General features: G+C 43.9%; 1 protein-coding gene across 1 annotated transcript in view; it reads right to left on the reverse strand.

Annotated features, from left to right (window-relative positions):
* Positions 1 to 1,730: 1,730 nt before the first annotated feature.
* The window catches only part of dntt (deoxynucleotidyltransferase, terminal), a 57,973-nt gene continuing 36,407 nt past the window's right edge, over positions 1,731 to 23,296 (reverse strand). Inside the window, exons 10-11 of the mRNA XM_037466291.2 lie at positions 23,190 to 23,273; positions 1,731 to 2,142 (exon numbers count right to left, since the gene is read on the reverse strand). Of these exons, the coding sequence (XP_037322188.2) occupies positions 2,056 to 2,142; positions 23,190 to 23,273 (171 nt within the window). The 3' untranslated portion in view covers positions 1,731 to 2,055. The remainder of the gene's footprint in view (positions 2,143 to 23,189; positions 23,274 to 23,296) is intronic.

A 23,296-nucleotide genomic window follows, 5' to 3' on the forward strand; every position in this document is an offset into this window, starting at 1 on the left:
TTTATGTTATGTAAAAGTCAAATAAATCAATAAAACCTCTTGAATGTAATGTTCAAACCTCTATTCTTTTTTTTTCTTTTTCACACAATATACCGATATAATTCAACCCCACTTCTTTGCAGAGGGAGCACATACAGATATAATGTATAGTTGTGGATATAATGTATTGTTGTGGATTGAATTAACCAACGTGGTTCGAAGCAGTTTAAAGCTTTATCTTTAGATAAAAATAAACAATCCAAAAATGTTTATTAATGCACAAAAGTCATTGTTGTACATACCGCTGTGTTATAATACTTGTGTAGTTTTACATCAGTTACATTTAGAAAGCAGGACTGAAGTAAACACTGGAATTTAAAGCCTGCACGTGCTCTGTGAATTAATGTCTGTACAACAATCTGTAATTAACTCGAGTTCACTGAGGTTAAGTGTTGAAACACTCCAGTATATTCAGTTTTGTGAGGGATCCACAGCTATGTGCTAGACTTTAGGTACAGTAACCAAGGGAACATATGGACTTAACAACGTTTTAATTGTGATGCCACACAGAGGATGCAGTGGGTTGGAGCTGTTTTCAGCTTCATAAGCAGTTCAAACAACAATGTGAGAATTTTAAAGCTACAACTTTTTAACCCCTTTAAATATACAGTATATTGGTGCAGAAGTAATGTGAAAGTAAAAAAAAGATCCCTTTTGCACTTGAAAAAAGGAAAAACCAAAGCAGGACAAATGTAAATTTATTGAGGTCGGTTTCATTCTTTTTTTTCACTCTGTTCATTTGTTCTCCAAACCTCTATGGAGAGATCCCCTGTTTTTTGGTTAGAATTCTTTGCAGTTTTAAAGTGGAAACATCAGATAACCCAGGAGAGCCTGGTGCTGCAGCTCGCTCCATCTGGCACACTCAGAGCCTTCAGAGTTTGTTTTGAGTTGGAGCGAAAGGGACCCAGAGGGAGAGTGAAGACGGGGTGGCGCTTGGATGCCCGGGTTGAGTGCTCAAAGTGCCGGACTGTTCTACTTGCAGGATCTTTAAATAGGGTGATTTACAAAGAATGCCCGGCTCTCATCCGTCTTCGCTCTTGTTGAGGCACCACGGGAAAGACCGGCCACAGTGCATCATGGGAAAGTGGGTTAGGGTGTGCACAGCCGTGCGGACTTAACCAAATTGCCCACAGAGATCAATAAAGTTTCTTCATCAAGGAATAATTTTCCTACAGAGGAACCATACGGATAAAATAAGGACACATCTTAATAACCGACCGTCATGCATAAAACATGAGCCCAACCAATAAGATAATGGATGCGTCGTGGGCCACAGCCCCGAGCTGCCTCGAATGCTGAGGACCATTCAGGACCATGGTTAGTGAACTAATTTACCTTCCTTCTGAATTCTTCAGGATTTCCCGGTGCGGCTGATTGCCTGTAATTTCACCCGAGCATCTGGGGAAGGGGATCCTTTGTGGAGCATGAGTTGTACTGCCGCTCTGCCAGCTAAATGATCTCCAGTGGACGTCGGCTTAAATGGGAGCTAAATGGCGACGCCGAGCCTCCTGTGAAGCTCATTACCCGCCTCTCGATTCCCCAGAGAGACCTGGCTCAGCTTCGCATCCAGCACTCTCCTGCCAGGAGGAGGGTGATTACAACATTTTGCTCGACAAAAGGCCCACCCCCAGCCCTCGCCATTTCCTGTCTCCTTCGCTGGTCACCCCCTTCCTCTTCCCCCCCCCGTTTCTTTCAGGCTCTTTCTCTCTCTCTCTCGTGCACCTCTGGCGAATCCCACGCCGCCTGATTTGTCTTTGTATGCTTCGGATGATTACGACACTTAGAGACAAGCGATCCATGAATGGCACGGGCCGAGTGTGTGCTCGCTAACAGGCAACAGCGAAAAACAAGCGGAAGTATGAATCGCCGCGAGAGTCCAGGCGACAACAAGCGCAATAGCAGTGACAACAGCACCAAATCAAGAGCCTTTTATGACGAATGAATCACGGGACAGCTGCAGAATGGCGAGCAGATGGGATAAACACTGATGCATGGCAGCCTGGGAGGAGCGGAGGCCTACGCATTCCTCTGCCAGGGCTCAATGTACTCCAGACCCAGATGCGCAAAGATGTCCTTTTCAGTCGTGGCTGCCAGGAACTCTTTCTGCAGAGAGGGAGAGACAGAGAGAGGGGGGGGGGGGGGAGAGAAAGGTGAATTCTCAAATGTAAGCTTAAATTTTCCTGATAATATGCGCCAACCTCCAAGTCAAATTCCTTATATGTCCGACGTATTTTGGTGGTAAATGTTCCCGATCCTAAAGGTGTTCCAGCGATGCAGCCGTAGCAGTGCGTAAACTCCGCCGCCAGCTGTCAATATCAATCGAAGCAGCGACGGTGCCGATCTACATTTGAACGCCCACCTCCCTTCCAACTCATGAACACTCTAGCCTCGCTCTGAGTGATTGCACTCAAAGCATGTTCCCTGACATTAGCGGCTGGCCGCCTACCAGCGGCCCACGTGACGGGTTACGTCTCCATAGGAGCAGAGACGAGGCCGCACTCACCTTGAGAGGGAGACAGCCTGGAGAAAGAGAGAGCGAGAGGGAGAGGGCTGTGATTCTGACACATCCTGCCTCCGAGTGTTGAACTGGGCCTGACGCGGCCGCGGAGAGGTTTTGCAGAGGGGAAAAAAAAGACGCCTCCCGCTGCCAGCCAAACGGGAGACATAACTGAGTGCAACCGGTCGGCAGCCAGGAGAAGGGGGGAAAAAAAACGCCAGCAGGCACGCCTCCCAACATGCACCTTGTTATTCATGATGCAAACGACAGGTTGGCCATGCGGCACGGAGGTTTGGGTGCACGCCGCACGAGACTCTGTTCGTACCAAAGATCTTACTGACCACTGCATTTGGAAGTAAAAGTGAAAGGGAGCGCCTCAAAAGGTCAATAAAAACAAAACAAAAAACACAAATAAGTTTGACTAACCTACAGGTGAAGTTACTTAAATACTTCTTACTGATGTAAATACTTTTGAAAGGGTTCTTCAATCCACAATCTTTAAACTGAGAATCTCTGTATTTTTAAATGTTGTTTGTCATATAGTGCTTTGTTCTGGGAGACAAGCTCCTCGTATCCAGGCACATAATGGGTTATTGTTATATCTCTGAAGGACGAAGAAGAAAACAGAAAATCCAACAGAAGTTATTAGGTTGATCTTTTTCCCTGCTTTTACACCAACACTGTGTGGTGTCCATTTTTCTCCTGTACACAAATCCTCTAACTTGTGTAGACCCTTGAAATTATTGCTCTTTAAAAAAGAATGAGAAAAAAAACTCACATTTTGAGTGAAATAGTATTTTATTTGAGTAAAACCAGCCGGGGCCCATTATGTGCCTGGATTTTTCATTGTGCTCATAACCCTGAACCCTTTTATTGTACTCACAGCTCAAAACACAGATCGCTGCAATTTATGATGCGGCACTCCGGACTATATTGCCTTGCAGGTGATAAAAGGAGGAGGCGGGGAGGAGTGAAAGGAAAACAGGAAACTAAAGATACGAGGTGATCTGCAGCAAATCCACATTTAAGACTGAAGACACAGGGAACAGATGGGACTTTCAACATTACCAATTCATCCATTGTTCTGGATTAGGGCCAAAGTCCTCTCTCCGCTTTCACCGTTCCCCCACTCCCCCAATCCTCACTAGCCCTCAGGGAGAAGGTGTGGTTTTATTGACTTAGCACAACACAGTGAGAGGAAAATCCTCGAGCCTTACGCACCTCCGAGTCCTCTGGTCCAAATGGCAAAAGCAGCTTTCTTGGTGTATCAAAAGGGAGCCTCAGAGTCTAAGAACAGGGCAGCGGTTAATGAGAAGCACAGGTTATCCGCCGGAGACGCCGAGGTTCTCGGGTTACTGGCACGCCATCCGCGGCGCGTGGCAGAACGGAAGCGGCTCGTGCTACTGCGAGCCAATGGCCTCCACTTAATAAGCGGCTAACCAGCCGCGTGTTTGTCCGTCCGCCCGCCTAATGACATCCCTCACGGACGTGGACACACATGAGTTCCTGTGAAAAACATCTGCCCCTTCTCTGCTGCTCGTCATCCTCTCTCTCTGCCACCCGGCCCACTGCTTGATGGATGGGGCTGACATGGGACATGGCCGCCTGCCCGACTCCGGCCCGACTGACACATCAAAGAGAAACGAGGAGGAGGAGGTGGCCGGGAGGCGGGGGGGGGGGGGGGGACTCGTATAGCCGTCCAGCGCTATCCTACCGGAGCACTCCAAGGACAGAAGCAGGGAGGAGAGCTCAACAGCAACCCAAAGAAGCATGACCACTCAAATCATACTTGAAATAGGCACAAATTAAATAGTCTTTTGTTATGAGCTTTCGTTTCTTTTCAAGTTGTTTTTAGAGCTACCACTTTTCAAATTAACCTTCTGAAGAAACATATAAGGTGATATTCCATGTACGTAGGATAACATCCATCCACTGGTCTATCTGGTGTGAGTCTGTTCTTCAACTATGTTCTAAGGAGCTGACATGATAATGCACATGAAATCCAACCAAATGAGTTTCTGAAAGTCTGGCATTGTTGGTATTTGGAAAAAGCCCTCAAGAACATGCAGGAAGCTGATAAAAGTCATATTTTTTATAGATTAGGAACAATAAAGTGTTCAAATGTGGCTGAATTCATCCTTAATGTGAAAGTAGCCCGATTTAAACTGTTGAGTTTTAGAACTGGTGAAGCATCACAGGAGTCACTGTTGAATTATCTCCTTACATATTGATTTTAACACTAATGCACTAAAACACACATGTTTGATTTTCTTTGCATGTTGAAGTTCCACAGATGCTAATCTTTTAATGTAACACATCAGGAGACGCATGATATAATTAATTTCACATTAACACTGCAAATGTAGTAGAACAGTATCAGGCAGAAAGAGATATCTTTAGAAACGACAGAAGGCAGCTATGATAAGCGAGTTAAAGGTCAGGGGGAAAAGTATGCAAACGCAATTTGACGTTGATGCAAATTCCCTTGTTGCTACTCCAGGGCAGTAAGATGAATAAGAGCAAAAGCCTCAGTAAGTGTTTCACTTTCTGCTCTGCCACAAAAGCAACGGCCGCGGATGAAGAACTCCATTATTGAGGTCAGACTGAATGGCTGGTGCTCATAAAGCTTTCAAAATCAACATGGGTTTTATTTTCACGGGCACTTCAGGTCTGAGGACATCCACCTTTATATAAAGAGTCCAAGGTACAGATCAATCAGAGAAGGCACACTCAAGGGCTGAGAGAAATGCAATTGGTTTGTTCTCAGTCTCCTTTTCTGTATTTGGACGTTCTTCTTCTCACTATCAAGGTATAAATAGATAACACTATTGCCAAGAGATGGCGAGGAAGAGGGGAAAAAATCCTTTGATCGCCTTTAAGTTAGTTTGTCTTTATTGCAGCACACAGGAAAAGGCTTACTGGAGCAGTAAAAAAAAAGGGGGCTGGGGGGGTGGATTCTGCCCCTGTGTCTTCTCCTCCTGCAACGATGCGCCGCACACCCACGTGTCCCCTGTGCTCCGGTCTGCAAGCGCTCGGATCACAGGACAGCCGGAGCCACCACAGAGGGCACAGACACCCCACTAATCACACCAACGATTAGTGCCAGTCATACAGCACTGCTGCCTATAAAACAGCTATGGAGTGTTAGGTGTATTTATTTGTCATCTATTTAGTGATACCTTCAATACCTGTCCGTCCCCGGCCTGCTAATCAGCCCAATCGCTGGGCAGAGGGGCATACAGGGGGGAGTGGGGAGGCACACAATGAATTTCTACTTGGAAAACAACGGGGTCCTCTCTCAACGTCCCCGCCGTTATGGCTCTGTGCTCCCATCCCATAACATAACATAACACATTTGCAAATCAGAGTTATTTACTTGATTAGGCTGCTGAAAGGTAATGGGCAGACACTGCAGGGAGTGACAGAAGCGTAATAAAAACGTGGTGTTTTTCTACAGCGTCCTTGTGCTGATGCCAACAAACTTTTGAATCCATGTTTTCATTTGCACATCATTATCCTTGAATAAAGGATGTGATTTGCAATGACTGCCCATGACATTGTCGTGCAGTGGGTTGCCTGCTGCCTGCTGCAGCGTGAATGCAAAGAAAGGTGCAATTTGTTCCCACAATAGAAGTTCACAAAATCGTTTTTTTGTTTTGGATACAATATGTGCTCATATTTTAAATATTCTATTGAATACCTTTACACCGGCCTTGAAATGCTCATGAGAACAATCATGTTTCTACTGAATGACATGGGTTAAGTAAAGTATGTAGCACGTGTTGATCATGTTCTTTCTGCACATCCGTCATTGCAGTAAAGATTTAAGCTATGCATATATTTTTACTACAGAAAACAATTTACAACAGTAGAGCCACTATTATTTGTTTCCTCCAAACTCCACCTGGCAGTCCTTGCGGACATAAGTGGTAGCGTCTGCAGAAAACCAGTGGGCCCAGGGTTAGGGTTAGGGGGTTAGGGTTGCTCGACCTTGTGTTCGACTGCCCAAGAAGCAGAGATTAAGGAGCTTCTAGTTAACCTGCTCAATCTTATGTTGTGGAGGAGTAAACCTGATGACAGATAATAGATTCATAGAAATATCTATATTTTCCTGATGATTTTGCTTAATTATATAAGTTCTATAGAGGTCTCACAATGAGCCACTTTAAAGTTCCTTCCTAACTTTGATTACTATCCTCGCCGACACACAGCATGTCACTTGGACAATTGTCCTTGCAGGGGGTTTGTTTGTTGTCCTCATCCTTTTAATTTCCATTTATTACTCATCACCGCCCTGAAGTTTGTAGTCACCCCGTGATCTTGTGAAGTGTAAAAATCGACTGTCGTATGAAGTCCCCGATCATCTGTGGAGCCCGTAATTGAAGCTTGACTCTTCCTCATATGGATTCAAACAGAACGTTGTACTAATGATAACAATAAATTAACTGTGCTCCGCTGAAGGCCATAAATAATTAATTGGTTTGTTGAGGAGGGGAGCTGCGTGACGAATTTGCATCCTTTTCCTGACAGTGTGATTGGATGCTGCTGCATCAGCACTCCTTTTCCTACTGCTCTATTATAACGGCACGTTGGCAAAATATGAGCTTAGTTGTTACGTCCCTTGACTTTAACGTGCTTGCACTAACGTGCATCACTTTGACCTTTTCAGAGTCGGCCACCACAATGGAGAATTGGGATTGGGCGGGAATATGCAATACCTGAAGGTTAGAAATTCAGGTTATGACCAGGAAGCAATTACAAAACAAAGACAATTTCCCATTTATTGGATGACTAAAACATACTTGTGTCTGACTGATCACCATCGAAATAATGTAGCTGTCGGTGAATGGATGAATTCTGTTTGATTCTGTGACTCAGTAGTGGCTTCATTTTCTTGATGGCAGTTATTATGTATTTTGTGAACTCACTGTGATTTTGAAGGACCAATTGGGCACCTTAAGTAATATAGTGCGTGTTGAAAATAATCAAGTGGGGCCGGGCCGGCGTCGGGGACCCGGACCGTGCGCTTACACAGACACTCTGGCAGAGGAAGAAGCCCTTTTCTGTGTCTTTTTTTTCGGAAGTGCAAACTTCTCAAGAGGTTTTAAAGTTTTAAATAACTTACATTTTTCGTTCAAAGTGCTTTTCTGGCTGTGCTTCTAACCATTATCATCCAACACAGACCTGCCAATGTGAGTCATGAGTTAAAAGGTTGGCAAATGTTGTCCTGCTTCTCTATCATTAAACAGTTTCCTACATTGGAAAAGGGATCTCTTCAGAGCCAGGAGTATGTTGGCGAATGTGCCACCTCCTCCCACACCAATTTAATTAAAGGCACCTTCTATTTGCTTTCCGCGAGGAGACGCTTTTGTGGCAGAGAGTCTTCGGCGGTGGACTTTTTTCTCTAAATTGTGCAGAGCGCGGTCGCTCAGAGCAGACAGATTTCAAAAGGGCAGAAATGAAGTGATCTGATTTCGTCATGAGTCATGTCAGTGCCCACACTGGCTGAATGATGTATTCATTCTAATCGCACACTGGTTACAACACGGTTTCACTGGCGGTCGCACTGAGACCCAAAAGAAATGCTGTTGCCACATCCTGTGTGCCTGCACTTTTACAACAATGGCTGTGGCCTCTTATCGTCTCAAATCTGTCAGATCACACCGCAGTTGTTGGTTCTGCAAACAGGATGACTCCTTTACAGGTAGTCATGGAATCATCAACAAATGACACAGTTCACATTTACATTTGCTCGTGATCAAACAATTTCAATATTTTTGTCCGGTCAATGTTTTGGACTGTTTTCTTAGTGTTATGTTTCTGCTGATTCTTTAGTTCAACAGTCATTCAGTGAGTTGCTGATACCTTTATAAAAGGAGCAATGATTAACCAGGCGTGCATGCGCTAAATGTTACTTTGGTGGCTTAACTCTGATTGCAATCTTTATTTTCAGTTTGCAAAAAGTTTTCATCTACTAAACAATTCTAACCTTTTGCACATTTCATAATCTAATGAAGTGTTCTTAAAGACTGAATGATTAACTGAACAGTACTTAGATCATTCCAGACTATAGAACAGCATTTAATGCCCAGTCTGGGAAAGTGGGTTGTCCGGTTTTGGGGATGTCAGAATTGTGTCTTAGCTCTTTTTAAACGGCGACGGTCCGTTTGCTCATTCGGAACGTGACCTTTCAGCACGCACTGGTCCTGTTTGCAGCCGAGCGTGAGATTGTGTACATCCACCACTCCGTTCTCTGCCAAAAGAAAACCTGGATTGCACCGTCCGAAGAGTGTGTGAAAGGCTCGTTTGTGCATGAACTGAACACCTCTTGCAACGTGAGCCATTTCCTTTTCCTGCCGTTCTACAGTGAGACCAGCCATGCCTCTCAGAGGGCAACAGAGACCACAAGATAAGCCCGAACCACCCCAGGGATTGTTAAGTCGAGTCTCCCTGTAAATAAATCATGGCGCAAACTGAAACCGGAGCCCCAGACGGACGTGGTGCCCGAACAACCGCATGGGCGGTGTCAATTAATGTTACACAGCAAGCAGACACGGCCCAACACCGGGCCTTTTCCAGGAGCCTTCTGCTGTTCACGCACATCAATAATGGAGTTGAATCTGTCTGCCGAGTGAGGCGACACCACTGGTTCAGCCCAATTCCCATCATCTCCATCTCTCTCATTGTCTTATCTTCTTTGTCTCTTTACATTGTAATTACTGAAAAACAGATTGCAGGTTGCAGAATTTCTCTGCTGTCGTTTTTTGTGATGCAAATCGCAGGTTCAATAGAATTCATAAATACTTTCTATCCTTTGTTCTCAGCCATTAAATACTGGTAACAGGCACTGTGTGGGTGGATGGGAGGCTGTAAAAGTTGAGGCAGAGCTCTGTGAAATGGGTGACAGGGTGGAAAAGTGGGGGTAGAGGAATTCAGCTCCAGTGGCTGAAGAGATAATATTCATGCAATTATTTTGAATGCCTTTCGCTTCCTTTAGAAATGACCCCTCCCCTTGGTGGGTTTCTCACTCTTTCCCTTAAATCCATTTGATTTCAGTCTATTTTCAACAGCTCCTCATTCCCTCCTCTATCATTACCCCCCTTCTGTCAGGCAATAGCTGCCAATATGATTTATCGTTGATGCTAACTGATGCAGTTGTCCCACTGTGAAGGCTGATTAGATGACCATCCTGCTGATACAGCCTCGTCAGGATAACGGAATGGCTTCCAAACCTTCCTGTCTCTTCCAATGTCTTCACGTGTCACTCTATTTATCCATCTCTCTCCCCCCGTTTCATCGCCATAGCACATTCTCACAACGAGCATCACATATCGGCCTGCGAAAGCTGCCCTCGACAACACTTTCATGGAAAAATACACTTGTCTTTTCAACATGAATCATACAGTAGCAGTTTAAAAAAAAAGAGCCCTCTTCAGGGTGATGAATTGAAACATAGGACTGAAGCACAAACAAGAAGCACTCCTGCAGAAAGTGGAAGTTTTTTTGCCTGCTTGATCCTTACAAATGGATGGATTTCTCCAAATGGCATATGCTTGACCAAAAATCACTTTGTGTGTTATAATAATGCTTTCCTTGCTTTTTGCTGGTAATTTGTGCACCGGCTAGTCTGTACTTCCTTCAATGCAAACATAATTGTGTATGTGCAACAATTGTTTTCTGTTAAGTGGTCCAATGTCCTATGTGGGTCAAAATTTTAATTTTTAATCAATTTTCGGACCAATAATTGAATTTAGATCCCATTCTTTTACTACCGAAAAACAGCTTCAAGTTTTGAACTCTAGCTTGCCCTTGAGCCTTACTTCTCTGCTACGTGCGCTCGGCTCCACCAGTCCATGTCGATGTGTCCTTAAACTCAATTTGCTCCTGTAGCTGTGCCTACGCTGTGTGAATCTTCTATGGTAGTTAGCGTCCTGATGGGCAGGTTGCACCTTGCAGGCTAGCCCCTGCCACCAATGTTCGAATGGGTGTTAATGGGTGAAGGAAGACATGTTGTGTTAAAGCACTTTGAGAGGTCGGAAGACTAAAAAAGCACTGTGAAAGTACGCTCCATCTTCCCCGTTATACACACCTGCCATCAAACGGCTCACAGGCCCTTCCAGTCCTTTCACCTGCCTCTCATCAGTTCATCAGCCTTGCTGATTTTTGGCCCCAGATTTTTACACATCTAATACACTTTTGTTTCTCTCTCCCTGACTGTTAAGGAACAAAATGTTGTCACCTTTGTCCATAATTAACACTCCTCTTTCCTGTCCGCCAGTCCTTGACAGGGATTGGCTGCAAGCCACGTAACCACTTATTCAGACAAACCATGTTGGTGCAATTGGCTTATTTATATATTTATTTACCTATTTGAATTGGCTTTCTTATCACCCACTTAAGTGTTTTGACCTCTTCAGATTTTTTTTAACCTTCTTAATGCATGTTGCAACTCAGTAGTACTAAAAGTTAGCATGTTTACACGCAAATGTAAGACGATGAACATTGCAAATATTTGATGTGCTAACCGAAAGCATTTAGTTAAAAGCATGATTGGGCCTTAGAGAGTTTCTACATACTCGTTGCCTTGTTTTTACAGAATCTGGTGGCTGCATGTTGTATATTTGGTTGTGAACATTATTATTGGTGACATTTAAAAAGTATGGAACCTTTATCATCACAACTACGAGTAAACAAAACATCTGACTCTTTTTCAAAAATAGTAACAAAATACATATGAAATTTAAATTGAGAAGATAAATAAATAAAGACTATCATCCTACCAGTACATCAGCCAGTTAACCATTTATTAAGTGTTTATCATAATATGGGTAGATTAAATAGAGCGCTCTGATTGGTTGAGAGTGAGTCACGGGGTGTCCTTTATTCAGCGATAATGTTCAGTTGTTGTTCACATTGACCCAAGCGGTACCTTACCACACTCAAAGTCAGTAAGATTTTGTGTGACCGTTAGTTGTCATTTCACAGTATCAGGTGACGATCGCCAGAAATAAAGACGGGAAATCCTACAAATGATCGTTTTAAGGTAATGCGACCTTTCGCAACAGGACAATTAAGGGGGACGTCATGAGTGATGTGAATGAATGAGATGATGCGGTGCTCAAAGCTGTTTACATGCACATACAGGGACTATTTTTCTCTATGCTATTGAAATGTGATTTGGTGGCTACAACTATTGTGCTAAAAGGCAGCTACGTATTTACTTACTATTCATAATTTTCATGGTAACCGTATCAGAAAAGCATTAAGGTACTTGAGGCAGTACTTTATCTTCAATAATGTAACAGTTCGAGGTCAACACACCGGAACAGTTACATTATTGGATGATAAAGTACAGCCTCTGTACCTCATTGCTTCATTGTAACATCCAGCTCCCTCTGTCACTGTGCAACTTATTGCAACAGCACTCCCCAAATACTGCCACTAAAGTCCCTTAATTTGACCTACATGTGGAACAAGGCAACTCTATCCTGAAATGTCTTGTCTTATCTGTTGTTGTGCCTTGTTTTTTTCGATTACTTGTATGTCTGACATGCAGCAATTGACAAATAAAGCTACTTTGACTTTGAAATGAAATGTTACATTTGCATTGTGAACCCATCATGGGAGCATCATTATTTGGTGGTTGGAATGAACAGGCCTTAAGGGGAGAGAGGGACAAAATATATAAAACATGTGTTTTCAAAGATATCCTAATGTTTCAACAGCCTTGTCATCATGTTGAAACACATATAGACAGCTGAGTTTAACATTACAACTACCTTCGTCGCCCCTTATAATCACTTGAGATTTTCTGTTCTACAAAATCACATTTAATTCATTTGCTTAAACAAATTCCAAAGCTTGGAATCCATCCATACAAAATACTTTTGTCAAAACAACACAGCACAAATCTTGACAAGGGATTGGTGAGAAAAGCGGGGGGAACGGAACTTAGACGTCCCGCACAACGCTTCACATGTACAATCCATCGTGATTTACCTGCCTGCAATCATTGCACTCAGCTTCAGTCTTACAGTCAGAGCCTCTCAGCACCAACTCAGGGACATAGCGGGGAAAAGGTCCAATCTGCCGTGATCAAAGCAAATCCCTGAAGGTAAAAATTCCTTGAAACCTGTTTTGATTGGCAGGAGAATACGAAAAAAGAAATCTGAAATGTGTGCAGGCTTCTACGGCGAAACAGCACACCAGCCTTTGTAATGCTGAGTGGCAGCTCCCAGGCAGGAGAACAGGCTTCCTCGTCAGAATAAATGCAAGAAGACACTCTGACCTGTTGCACGGTTATGGCATTAACATGGATTAAGAATTGACAGAAGCTTTCCAGCCGGGTAGTGTAGATCCTGATTATAGCGCCTGCATGCAGACTGGGAGCAAATAAATGAGTGACAGACACCAGGCCGAAGTTCTGCAATAAATGATCACGCTCATGTGTGTCGGGTTGTATGAGCATGAACAAAAGTGAGAGAGAAAGAGCTGTCTTTGCCTTTTAAACGCAGCATTTATATTGTCCCCCCATAACAGTATGTTACTGTCCTCATTTCTACCCGCAAATACAATCTAAATGCTATTCTGATCATTAAAGATCGGTTTGTATTTGCTGTGATCTCTATTCCGTCTGTATTAATTAGATGCTTTTTGCATTTTGGGTGCATACACATACACGTGAAAAGCCTGTCTGTAGCCAGGTAAAAGCACTAAACATTCTGAATAAAGCTTATCAAGCAGGGATTTAGTCTTTTGCAAGAGCAGCCCATGACACCTTTTTTTCCTGAGTGACAGAAAAGGATCTTTTCCAAGGAGGAGCTCGACCAGGTGATCGTTCCATGGTTGCTACAGTGAACAAGTACAGAAACCTGTCCTTTCTCTGGTAAATTACCCCACATTTTCCAGATAAGCTTGTGGAATGAGCACTCAGTGACCAGAAGAAAGGAACCTGTGTTCAGTGGCCCTTTTGACGCCGTCTTTTACTGCCACACATCACGGTAGCCACTCACAAAGGGTGTGTCCCGTTGTTTGAAACCGATCAAGTTGACCCCCCCGGATTATGGTGGCCAGGGTCAAATTTGTTGCTGTATCAGATATAACTGTATTGTGATGTAATCGGGCTTCCTATGACCTGAGCCAGCTAACAACTATTGTGCTGGACAGTGTGGCGCTACAGTGCTGTGATAGTGGGACTGACCTTTCAGGCACCCGTGATCAAGTCCTTATCTACTACATCTGGCTTTACATCCAGTCACGGTAATACTTTCTACAGTAACGCGTGGAGATAACATAGATTTTTGCGTGTCATTTTGTATTGTACAATACCACACAATAATCTATTTAAAAATTGTGAGAAAGGCAGGGTTAAGTTTTTTCTTTTTTTGGCATCTAAAAGAGGAAAAAGTGTCTATAGTCATAGGTCTCAATAGAGCATGCTATGATGTTTACGCAGATATAACATTAACCATGTGCACCGTCTTCATCCAAACATGTGCTAGTTAGTGCTTGACCTGATTATTTCACTACATGAAAGTTTCATAAAGCGGACAAATTGTAAATGTGATGCTGGTGCAAGACGAAGACAAAGGGCATCATCTGAAACAGGACTATTCAGCAGTCATTGCTTTTCCCACGTAAATGTACGCACTGTAATTCTTAGACATCCAACAAAATCACCATATGGGGAAAAATAAACCAATCAAAACATCCCCATATCTAGGTTTCACAGCGTCTCGCCCTCTTTGATTGTGGCCACATGGAGCCGAGGATACACTGGCATGGTTTCATGAAGTAGCAAAGCAAAAATTAAAGTGACAAGAGAAGTCGGCTTTAAAAGGAGTCAGTTGTTTTTACAGTGAAAAGTGAAAGCTCATTCTGTCATCCACATTCTCTTCACTTCACTTTCATTCTACACATTGTGAATGCAGTGAATGTTTCTGCTGGCCTAGCTCCATGCTGGATTTCAGTGTGTCATCGCGGATTGCAAGAATGCACATGTTCGCAACATTGAAGACGGTCCAATTTTCCAAATCCTATTTTCCAAATCCAAACAAATCTTGTAATCTGTAATTTCCCACCCTTATCTCACAACTAGGTGGGAGCTTCTCTTGGAATGGAAGACAAGGTTTTAATGTGAGAAATCTGGAGCGGACGACCTGTAAATATGAGATATGTGGAAATTCCTTAAATCCTGGCGTGTGATCCCGGCTTAACAAAACAACTCCTCATCCTCATCCTGCTGAGCGCCGAGATGTCTACATGCGTTATTTTATGAAATGCCCCGTGTTTCCTGGAAAGCGCTGTCACGTTGCAGTCCAATGTTTGTGCGATTTGGTAATGATAATTGCACCACTTCATGATATATGGTCAGGCCTGTGTGTGTTATTACCCGAGGTGACGATTCCACCTGTGGTGAGGACATCGATACCCACGGTGATGACATTTCTCTCTGCGGTGATAATGTTTGCGCCCACAGGGATAACTGTTCTACCCACGCCAGGACGTTTCCCGCCATGTTGGGAGAAATGATGCCATTTCTCTAAACATTAAGGAAAAGATCACCTTTTTTTTTGGACAAAAATCCTGCTCGACCTTGTGTTCGACTGATTGCTGAACGCTAGCAAAACCCAAAGGGCTCTGTTTTACCGGACATACGAAAGTACGCTCCATGAGGAAAGACTGTAAAAGATGTAAAGAAGTGGGGTCTGACCTCGACATGACCTTCTCCTTGGAGCAAAGGAATTCACGGGGTGGATGTGCAGCCAATCATATCTGGTTGCATTCAAAGGACAGAGACGTGAAGACAACTAGCACAATTGTCGATGGCCAGCTTCATAAGTTGCTTTAAACTTGGACCACGGGACTATTTTGTGGAATACTTTTCTATTTACATTCCATTTCACTGTGTTGCTGTATTGCATATTGCTTCTGTTATATGATCAATTCTGTTTCATTTTTAAACTTGAGTCTGTCTCTTTTACTTCTCGTCTGAGGAGGGGTGCAGCAGTGTTCCTTGATCTGAAGTGAAGAACTCCAGAGTATTTGTTCTTTCATCTCACATTTACACTTCATACTGCACTTAGAGTTAAAACCTCAAAAGAGCACAAGCACATTTCAAATGCACAATAAACCACTAACAATCTGCAAAAAGGCTGTAATGAATTTGACTATCAACATACAAGACGAAGCCTAGAGAATGTAATGGAAAAAAAAGAAAACTTGAAATCAATCACTGCTGCTGAGAACAGAACAGCCACCGCAGCGATTAGCAGTGCGATGTTCCTGGAACACTCTACTTCCAAAATAAAAACAAACAGTGATGATGATTCGACCTGCAATTGACTTCAGCCTGCTTAATGAAATGCTGCATACTGTTCGTACCCATGGAAGACAAAGAAAAAAAATGCACGTCTTATTCCTGCAGTGCGCTCCTGGCTATTGGTTTCATATAACGTGGGCCACAAACAAGAATAAATTGAGGTTTTTCGTGCTTATTATGTGCTTTATTGGATCAAAACCTTCAGCTAATGCTTCAGTACTGGAAACACAAATAATATTGAAGTAGCGTGAAATTGCTGCATTTTTAAAATTAGTACAGGATCATATTTGTTCTTTTATGATCAAAGGCTGGGAAGCTGTTGGCTGGAACGAGACACTAAGTTGCCCTGCAGCCTGATAGCGTTGATATTAGGAGTTTATAAAATGCACGTCCCCTGAAATGGTTTAGAGGACATGCATTTGCTTTTATGTGTGTTGATTTTACTCCTTCTGCAGGATCTCCTTCCTCGCTTTTTGTGAACCACAAGGCCCGTTCTCCTTCTCACTCATTCATTCTCACTAAATATGATCACCTCTGCCGAAAATATCCAAACTTTTTTTCTGTATTAGTTTAAAAATTGTCATGATCTCCATATGAATTATTGAGCTGAGATATGTTTTATGAGGTCACAGTGACTTTTGACCACCAAGTTGGGGGGTTTGTCCCAAATGTGAGGAAAACAATACATTCAAGACAGAAACGGGTTCTTTTACAGGTTCTTTTTAGTATAGTATAGACAATTTGGTTGAAAGCGCACAAAGCCACCCGATGAACTGGGTCCACTTGTGACCTTGGAAAACATCCCAACATAGCCCTCCTTTTTCCACAGGCTCCGGTCGATTCCTCTGCCTCCCTTAATTAGAATTCATACTGTAAGAACAGACGTGCCTCCAAGGTCGAGGAGAACTGTTCACCAATGTTAACGGTAAATGAGCAATATTCCCCCAGCTACTCGGCACATCACTCCATTTAGAAAAGAAGTAGAAGAGAAAAAGGCTGGAGCCGCTTGTCCCTCACAAGGCGCGCTCGGGCATGTATGTGTCTTACAGCATGTGACGCCCCGAGGGTCCCTGTGCCGCCATCCGCTAAATGAAACCTCACCTCCCCCTTCCGGTGCTCGCTGAGAGGAGGGCCTCCATTCCAGGCAGGCCGCGTCCTCACCAGAACGGCCGGCCGGGGGAGGGGGGGGGGGGGGGGGGGCATTCCACATCGTCGGTCCCCAAAGCCCAGTGCAATTGCCCCGTTATTGTCCACTCATCCACTGTTTAGAGCGCGGGGGGTCGAAGGAGCTGTGAGCACTCCACGTCCAAGGTACCCTAATTTGACAGCCAGCCTCGTATTAAATTAAACAAGAGAGAGAGAGAGAGAGAGAGAGAGAGAGAGAGTTTGGTGCAGCACAAGAAACGGTCTTCCCTGAAAACTCTGTAAATGAAACATGTTTTGCTTCTCAGGGAAAATTGGGAGAGCATCTGCTGTTCATGCTGTTTATGTATTTTTTAAATGTTAAAAGGAATCTCCTTTAGACTTGTCGTATGCCTCTGTAAATTTCTAATTTACAGTTGAATTTACTTTTCTACATGAAAAATAAAACGTAATATTGTGACTACCAATAAACTCGATTTGAATAAAGCTTTTTGATGTTATGTTTGAGGTTTCCAGCACATTGGATTGTATTTGTATTCCAGTTAACTGTGCTGCTTTCAGCTCAGATACTTAACCTGAGTTTAAATTAAAATTGCCTTTGATCTGTTTTGTTCCAGGCCTGAACTTAGAGGGCTAGAAGTGAAATGAAGTAAAAGTGCAAATCCTTCAATACGGAAATTTAAGAACAAATGCTCTTGAATTGAAGAGAAATTAGACAAATAACTAACTTATATGGTAGTATGCAGTACAGACGAACACTGCAAAATAACAATAATCAGAGTAATATGTATGTGGTTGAATGTTTGATTTCGACAATTGGCCTTACGTCACAGCACCGTTTTCTGTGTGTGTGAAGTACAAACAGCAGGTGTGGGATTTTGTTTTCCCATCATCATCATCATCATCTCATATGTTTCTTCCTTGTCTGCTCAAGTCATATAAGAACCTACATATTTCATTATTTCTCATCAGTCTAGCAGCAGAGTAACCTTCTTGCTTCAGACATTTAATCCATAATAGATTATCCCCCCTTGGAGCACACATGATCTCTGTAGGATCACGTCACTGGACTCTGTCTTATTTGCTCACACCCAGCTAATCATTTCTTCTGAGAATTGGCTTTATAAAGAAGCCTTTAGGTATATTCCTATTAATTTGATAACACAGCTTCTCCTTTAATTGATACATCCATACATTTTACGTTGAATGTATGAGTGCAAAAGATTCATTTCAGTTTTGATTAAACAGTAAATTTGGGCATTGTGACAGTTTTAATGTTCATACCTATTACAGGCACAATGTCGTGTTTGGGAATACAGTGTGGGCCAGAGGAGTGTCAGAGCAGAGTACGAATGGTCCTCTCATATCAGTACCTGGGCTTCAGCACTGAAGCCAGGACATCTACGCTCACTGCCTTTTGACCAGAACCTCATTAATCACACTCCTACGCATGACATAGAGTAATTACCCACTGAGAAACACACACATACTGATACACACCCGAGGTGTATGCAAACGGCACGCGGAAGCACGCATGAACAGGTGGAAAAAACAACAACCATATTATGAGTCGGGCTTTGGTTTGTGGTGGAACGACGGTCGATGAAAACTCAAACTCTACACACACAATCATGCTCGCAGACTGAATTTCAAGGGTAGATCCTGCCACACAACAGAGTGTTTCTTTTTTCTTTCTAAGTGTTGGGCGGGTCATGGATCCCTCCTGCCAAGGGAGGGAGTCACTGTCTGGGCAAGATGAAATCCTCCACCTGTCCTCATTCATCAAGCCTGCTACACGTATTAATTATCACAAACCTTCAGACTTACAGCAGAGGACACAGACACACACACACACACACACACACACACACACACACACAGACCCCTCTCCCTCGGCCCTCCCGCCTCTCCCACAGTTTCCATCTCAGACCTACAGTTAAAATTCAACCGTGAAGGCCAGACACTGATGCTGTCTGTAAGTGCCTGAGGCACTCCACGTCAGCAGAGGGTTTCCTGAGGACGCCTAGATGTCAGTTGTTGCTCGTGGGTTGTCCCAACCCAAACCTGCCGGTGGAGGTGCAGCCATATTGATCATACAGGGGTGTAATTGATTTCCTGGTTTGCGGTGACCGATGGAGAGCGAACCGGACTGACTCAGGGGCTCCTTCTGTATGGAAAACACCCACTCAACAGCTGGAGGACATTAAGGTACGAATGTGCATTCTGGACCAACAAACATTCTGAAACTATGAGGATGGAGGTCATATTAAAATGTCACAATAGGAAACACCTTGGGGTGAATAATCAAATCAGTTGGATTACTCAGTTTCTTTTGGCAAAAAACTCCAAAAAATCCACTGTACCCTAGATTTGTAATAACAAACAGCAAAGTCATTGACCAGCTGGTGACCTTATTGAGACATTTTTCCCTCAGGAAAGATAATATTGCATTTCCATTTGTGAGGTTTCCAGAACCATGACTTTTTAAAACCGTAGTAATCCAAATCCCAAATTTCTGCTTGATAAATGATAGAAACATTTATTGAATGTCCAAATCGCAGGAGATTGATCTTTTTGTCAATCGTCTAAAAATGATTTAACTAATTATTTCAGCACAAAGTGGAAATCTTTCTTTCAAACACCAAGCAGAGCATTATTCAAATATTTGAAATGCTCAATTGCGTATATTTTGGAGACCGACATTCTGGTGTCCACCTCTGAATGTCAGGGAGAGAGCTGCTGGTTCAAGTCGGAGGGAGGCAGGACTCAAACGCAGAGTTTCCAAAAAGTGCTCTTTAATTCAAACAAAAGCAGAAAGACGTGCACCAACGACGGGTTGACTTAACAATGACGCGACAAGGGACACAGGACAACAGGCACACAGGGCTTGAATACACTAGGGAGGTGCAGGTGGAAACAATCAGGCAACCACAGGCCAAGGCAGGAAGTGAAGCTGACCCAGGGACACAAGAGACATGAAAACTACAAAATAAAACAGGAAGCAGAACCAAACCGTGACACTGAATGCGACAATCCAACAACAGAACAAAACGAAACAAAATGTCGCTGTGGAAACCGACTTTCTGAACTACTGCCTTCAGAAAATCAAATCAAAAAGGTTAATGTACTTTCAGTTTGTGATTTTGCTATTTCCTGGGCCTCAGTATAACCTTGACTGTCTCGTTAATAAGAGGCTGAATAATTGGTATAATAATTATTGGTCTAGAGGATTTAGCAGCGCGAGGAAAAGCAGTAGAGAAAAGTCAGAGACCCAGAAGGCTTCTTAGCATCTCAACATGACCTTTCAGGGATCGGAGACCTGTGCCCCTCGGCCCATATTCTCCATGCGGCCTGTAGTCTGTTCATGAGGTTTTGCGAGGCTTTATGAGGGTGAGGAACTCCAGCTGCCAACACCTGTCTCCCGACACCCATTGTGAGGTCACTTCCCGTATTTCAGTAGGATAATGTTCCCCCTCTGGACCAGAACCTGCCATTTCAGCTGTTTCACTGCTGTTCCTTCGGCTTCCCTGTGTTTCAATAATACGGTCCACATGCCGGTGAATGCTTCAAACTGCACGCGAGTTTGGTGTGCATCACCCCCAAGTCGCCGTGTCTCTGTATAACGGTTGTCCAGCTTCCTCCCACGGCGAAGACTCCCAATGAGCCTGTTCTTAATTGGGAGATCATTAGCTGGCGTATTAGCCCTCTAATCTTTTTTTAAGCATTTTATAATAAGACGGAGACCAGCTTGTATCCACTGAGAGCTTCTGAGGGGGACAAGATTTAAGTCCTCTAAATGACAATCAGACACCAGTCCTCATCCCTCCCCTGGTTCTCTGACACGCGCGCGCGGCGCCCAATCGCCAAGACACCGCCGGCCAATTAGACGGGTGGCGAGGAAGCTGAAAGCCCCATTACCGCGTCGTCGTCGACCAATTAGGGAGCGACGCGCTTCCTCTCCTGCTGACGGGGTACAGAGGGAACGTCGAGGGCAGGCGGTTTGCGGACAGTTAATTGGTCTTCATTACGTTAATTGCGCCTGTGATGTAGAGCGCGGGGTGAGAAAACGGGGCCACGCTGCTGCACCATTCCGTCCACATTAGTCTTTCTGCTGACCTTGAGACGCACATGGAAGCGATGGCGCTGCTTAGGGCGAGCTCAGCCTGTTTCAGTGCCATTTTTTAAATCCAATAGCCACAAACCTCCTGTCGCGAATCAGCTGCTCTTCTTCAAAGTGCTCGACGCGCCGTCCTACCCTCCCCGTCCCCTCCAGGGCACGGATGGCTGCCCCGTCAGCCGGCCTGGCTCTGCCCTCGCATTTGAATAAACACCATCTGAGTCGACTGATTGTGTATACAACCCTGTCAGGAATCTGCCACCCGGCGATTCCGGCGACTCTGACCTGTGTCCCCCCCCCCCTTCCCAGGGGGACCGGCTGACGGGACACGCCGCTGACAGGGTCTCTCCCCTGTCGATACGCTCTCCTCGGCACTGGCCTGCGCATTGGAAATGAGACGCGGGCGCCTTACAAGGATGGAATGAGGAGTGACGAGGGCGGGGGCAAAGCGCGAGCCTCGGAGACGCACACGTCACAAAGATTGATGGTTCCCCGGAATGTGTGTTGTCGTCTTGTCAGCGCTGTAAACCTTTCTCCTGATAAACAATGAAGTTCCACAGCTGAAGATATTTCTTCAAGTTTATTCTCCCACACTGGTCCTTTCAGGTGTGCTTCTGGCTATCTGATCGGTGTAAATCAGAGAGGCGTGTGGAGAAACCAATCTGGGGGGGCGATCATATCCAGCTGATGTACGGCATACAAATAACCACAATGTAATGCAAAAGCTCAAAGCAAGCTTCGCTGGTCAGTTTTTTTTGCTGTCTCCTCCTGACTAAACTGATCGGTCAGTTCTGCTGATGTTTTCTTGAACAAAAAGAAATATGCAAGTTAGATTTAGCACCAAGTGTCAATCTAACTTGTGTTTTTTGTGTGTTCTCAGTCTACAACCTGGTACACCAACTTAATGAGCTTCACGCTAATTGCATTTCGTGTTAATCACACCGAGTGGAGAATGTGAAAGTGACTGCCATAACTCGTCACACCCCGATGTGTGATGTAGAGAACTGCTCCTATGCGTCACTACAATGATCTGAGGTGCCACAACTGAAGGTTTCACTTTGTCATAGTTTGCTGATTATCCCAGGTAGAAATGTTAAGGTGTTTGTCGACACAACGGGCTCTGCTGTAATCATCTGTACTCTCCTGCATTCAAACCCTGCCCGCCTCCCAATAACTGCGGTGATATAATAAAAAAAATGCTGTCCTCGCTCCAGCATCAACTTTCATTTGCATCAAATCATTTGACGTGATTTGTGCAACACACTGGCCTTTATATGTTATTAAAAAAGATAACAGCCTTGGAGGACCAACGGTTTGGCTGTAATTAACTATTCAGTAGAGGGTTGTGGCCTTCTCTTCCCTAATAAATGGTTTCTTTTTTGTTTTTTCCACCAACACAACCTCCAGCTTTGCAAATTACAAGGTATTCCATTAATAATTTAGAGAAGGGGATTAAACAAATAGCTTGTCTGGAAACCTTCTCTTATCATATGAAAATCATTTACAAAAAGGTGTTTCTGAAAATATTTGAGCACAGAAATGAACCTTGGAGTTTCTGAATCTGAGGTTCAACCTTCAACATTTTCAGAGAATTTTGGAGAAATCAAGTCGTCGTTCGCAATGGTTTATGGGATGAGGAGTGGTTTCATTCTTTAAATATCTACGTACACAGTCTCGTACCTTTGCCTTTTTCCATTTTCCAGGTTTTTTACATGATTTAGTTGGTTGGCTTGGCTCACAAACCTTAAGTCAGTGTAATGTTTGTGAACGTGGCTGCAAGCACATTCTAGCTAAGAGCAGCGGTCAATCGTGATGCCAAACCCTTTGTTTATAGCATCAAATATCTGATTTAAACCAAACTTATCATAACAAGGAACACTTCAACATTTATCTGCAGGAAAACAACAGAAATGACAGAAACAAACATTGCCATGATTTTTGATGCCAATAGGCAATAGTGCACTTTAGTCACTTTAACTCTTCAATAGTAGAGTTAAACTGCTTTCTTGCCCATTGTCAGCTTATCCACTCAAGACTCGACTCCAGTGAGCGTGTATCTCCTGCTGCACTACCTTGGTTTTGTCGTACAGGGCGTGGTTGTCCAGAAGCATCCCCCGCTTTACTCGTGCAAACCTCCTCAGGTCTCTTTCAAACTGCTGTGGAGGAAAAGAATCAATAG

Source organism: Pungitius pungitius, chromosome 13 (genome assembly GCF_949316345.1).
Source record: "Pungitius pungitius chromosome 13, fPunPun2.1, whole genome shotgun sequence".
NCBI lineage: Eukaryota > Metazoa > Chordata > Actinopteri > Perciformes > Gasterosteidae > Pungitius > Pungitius pungitius.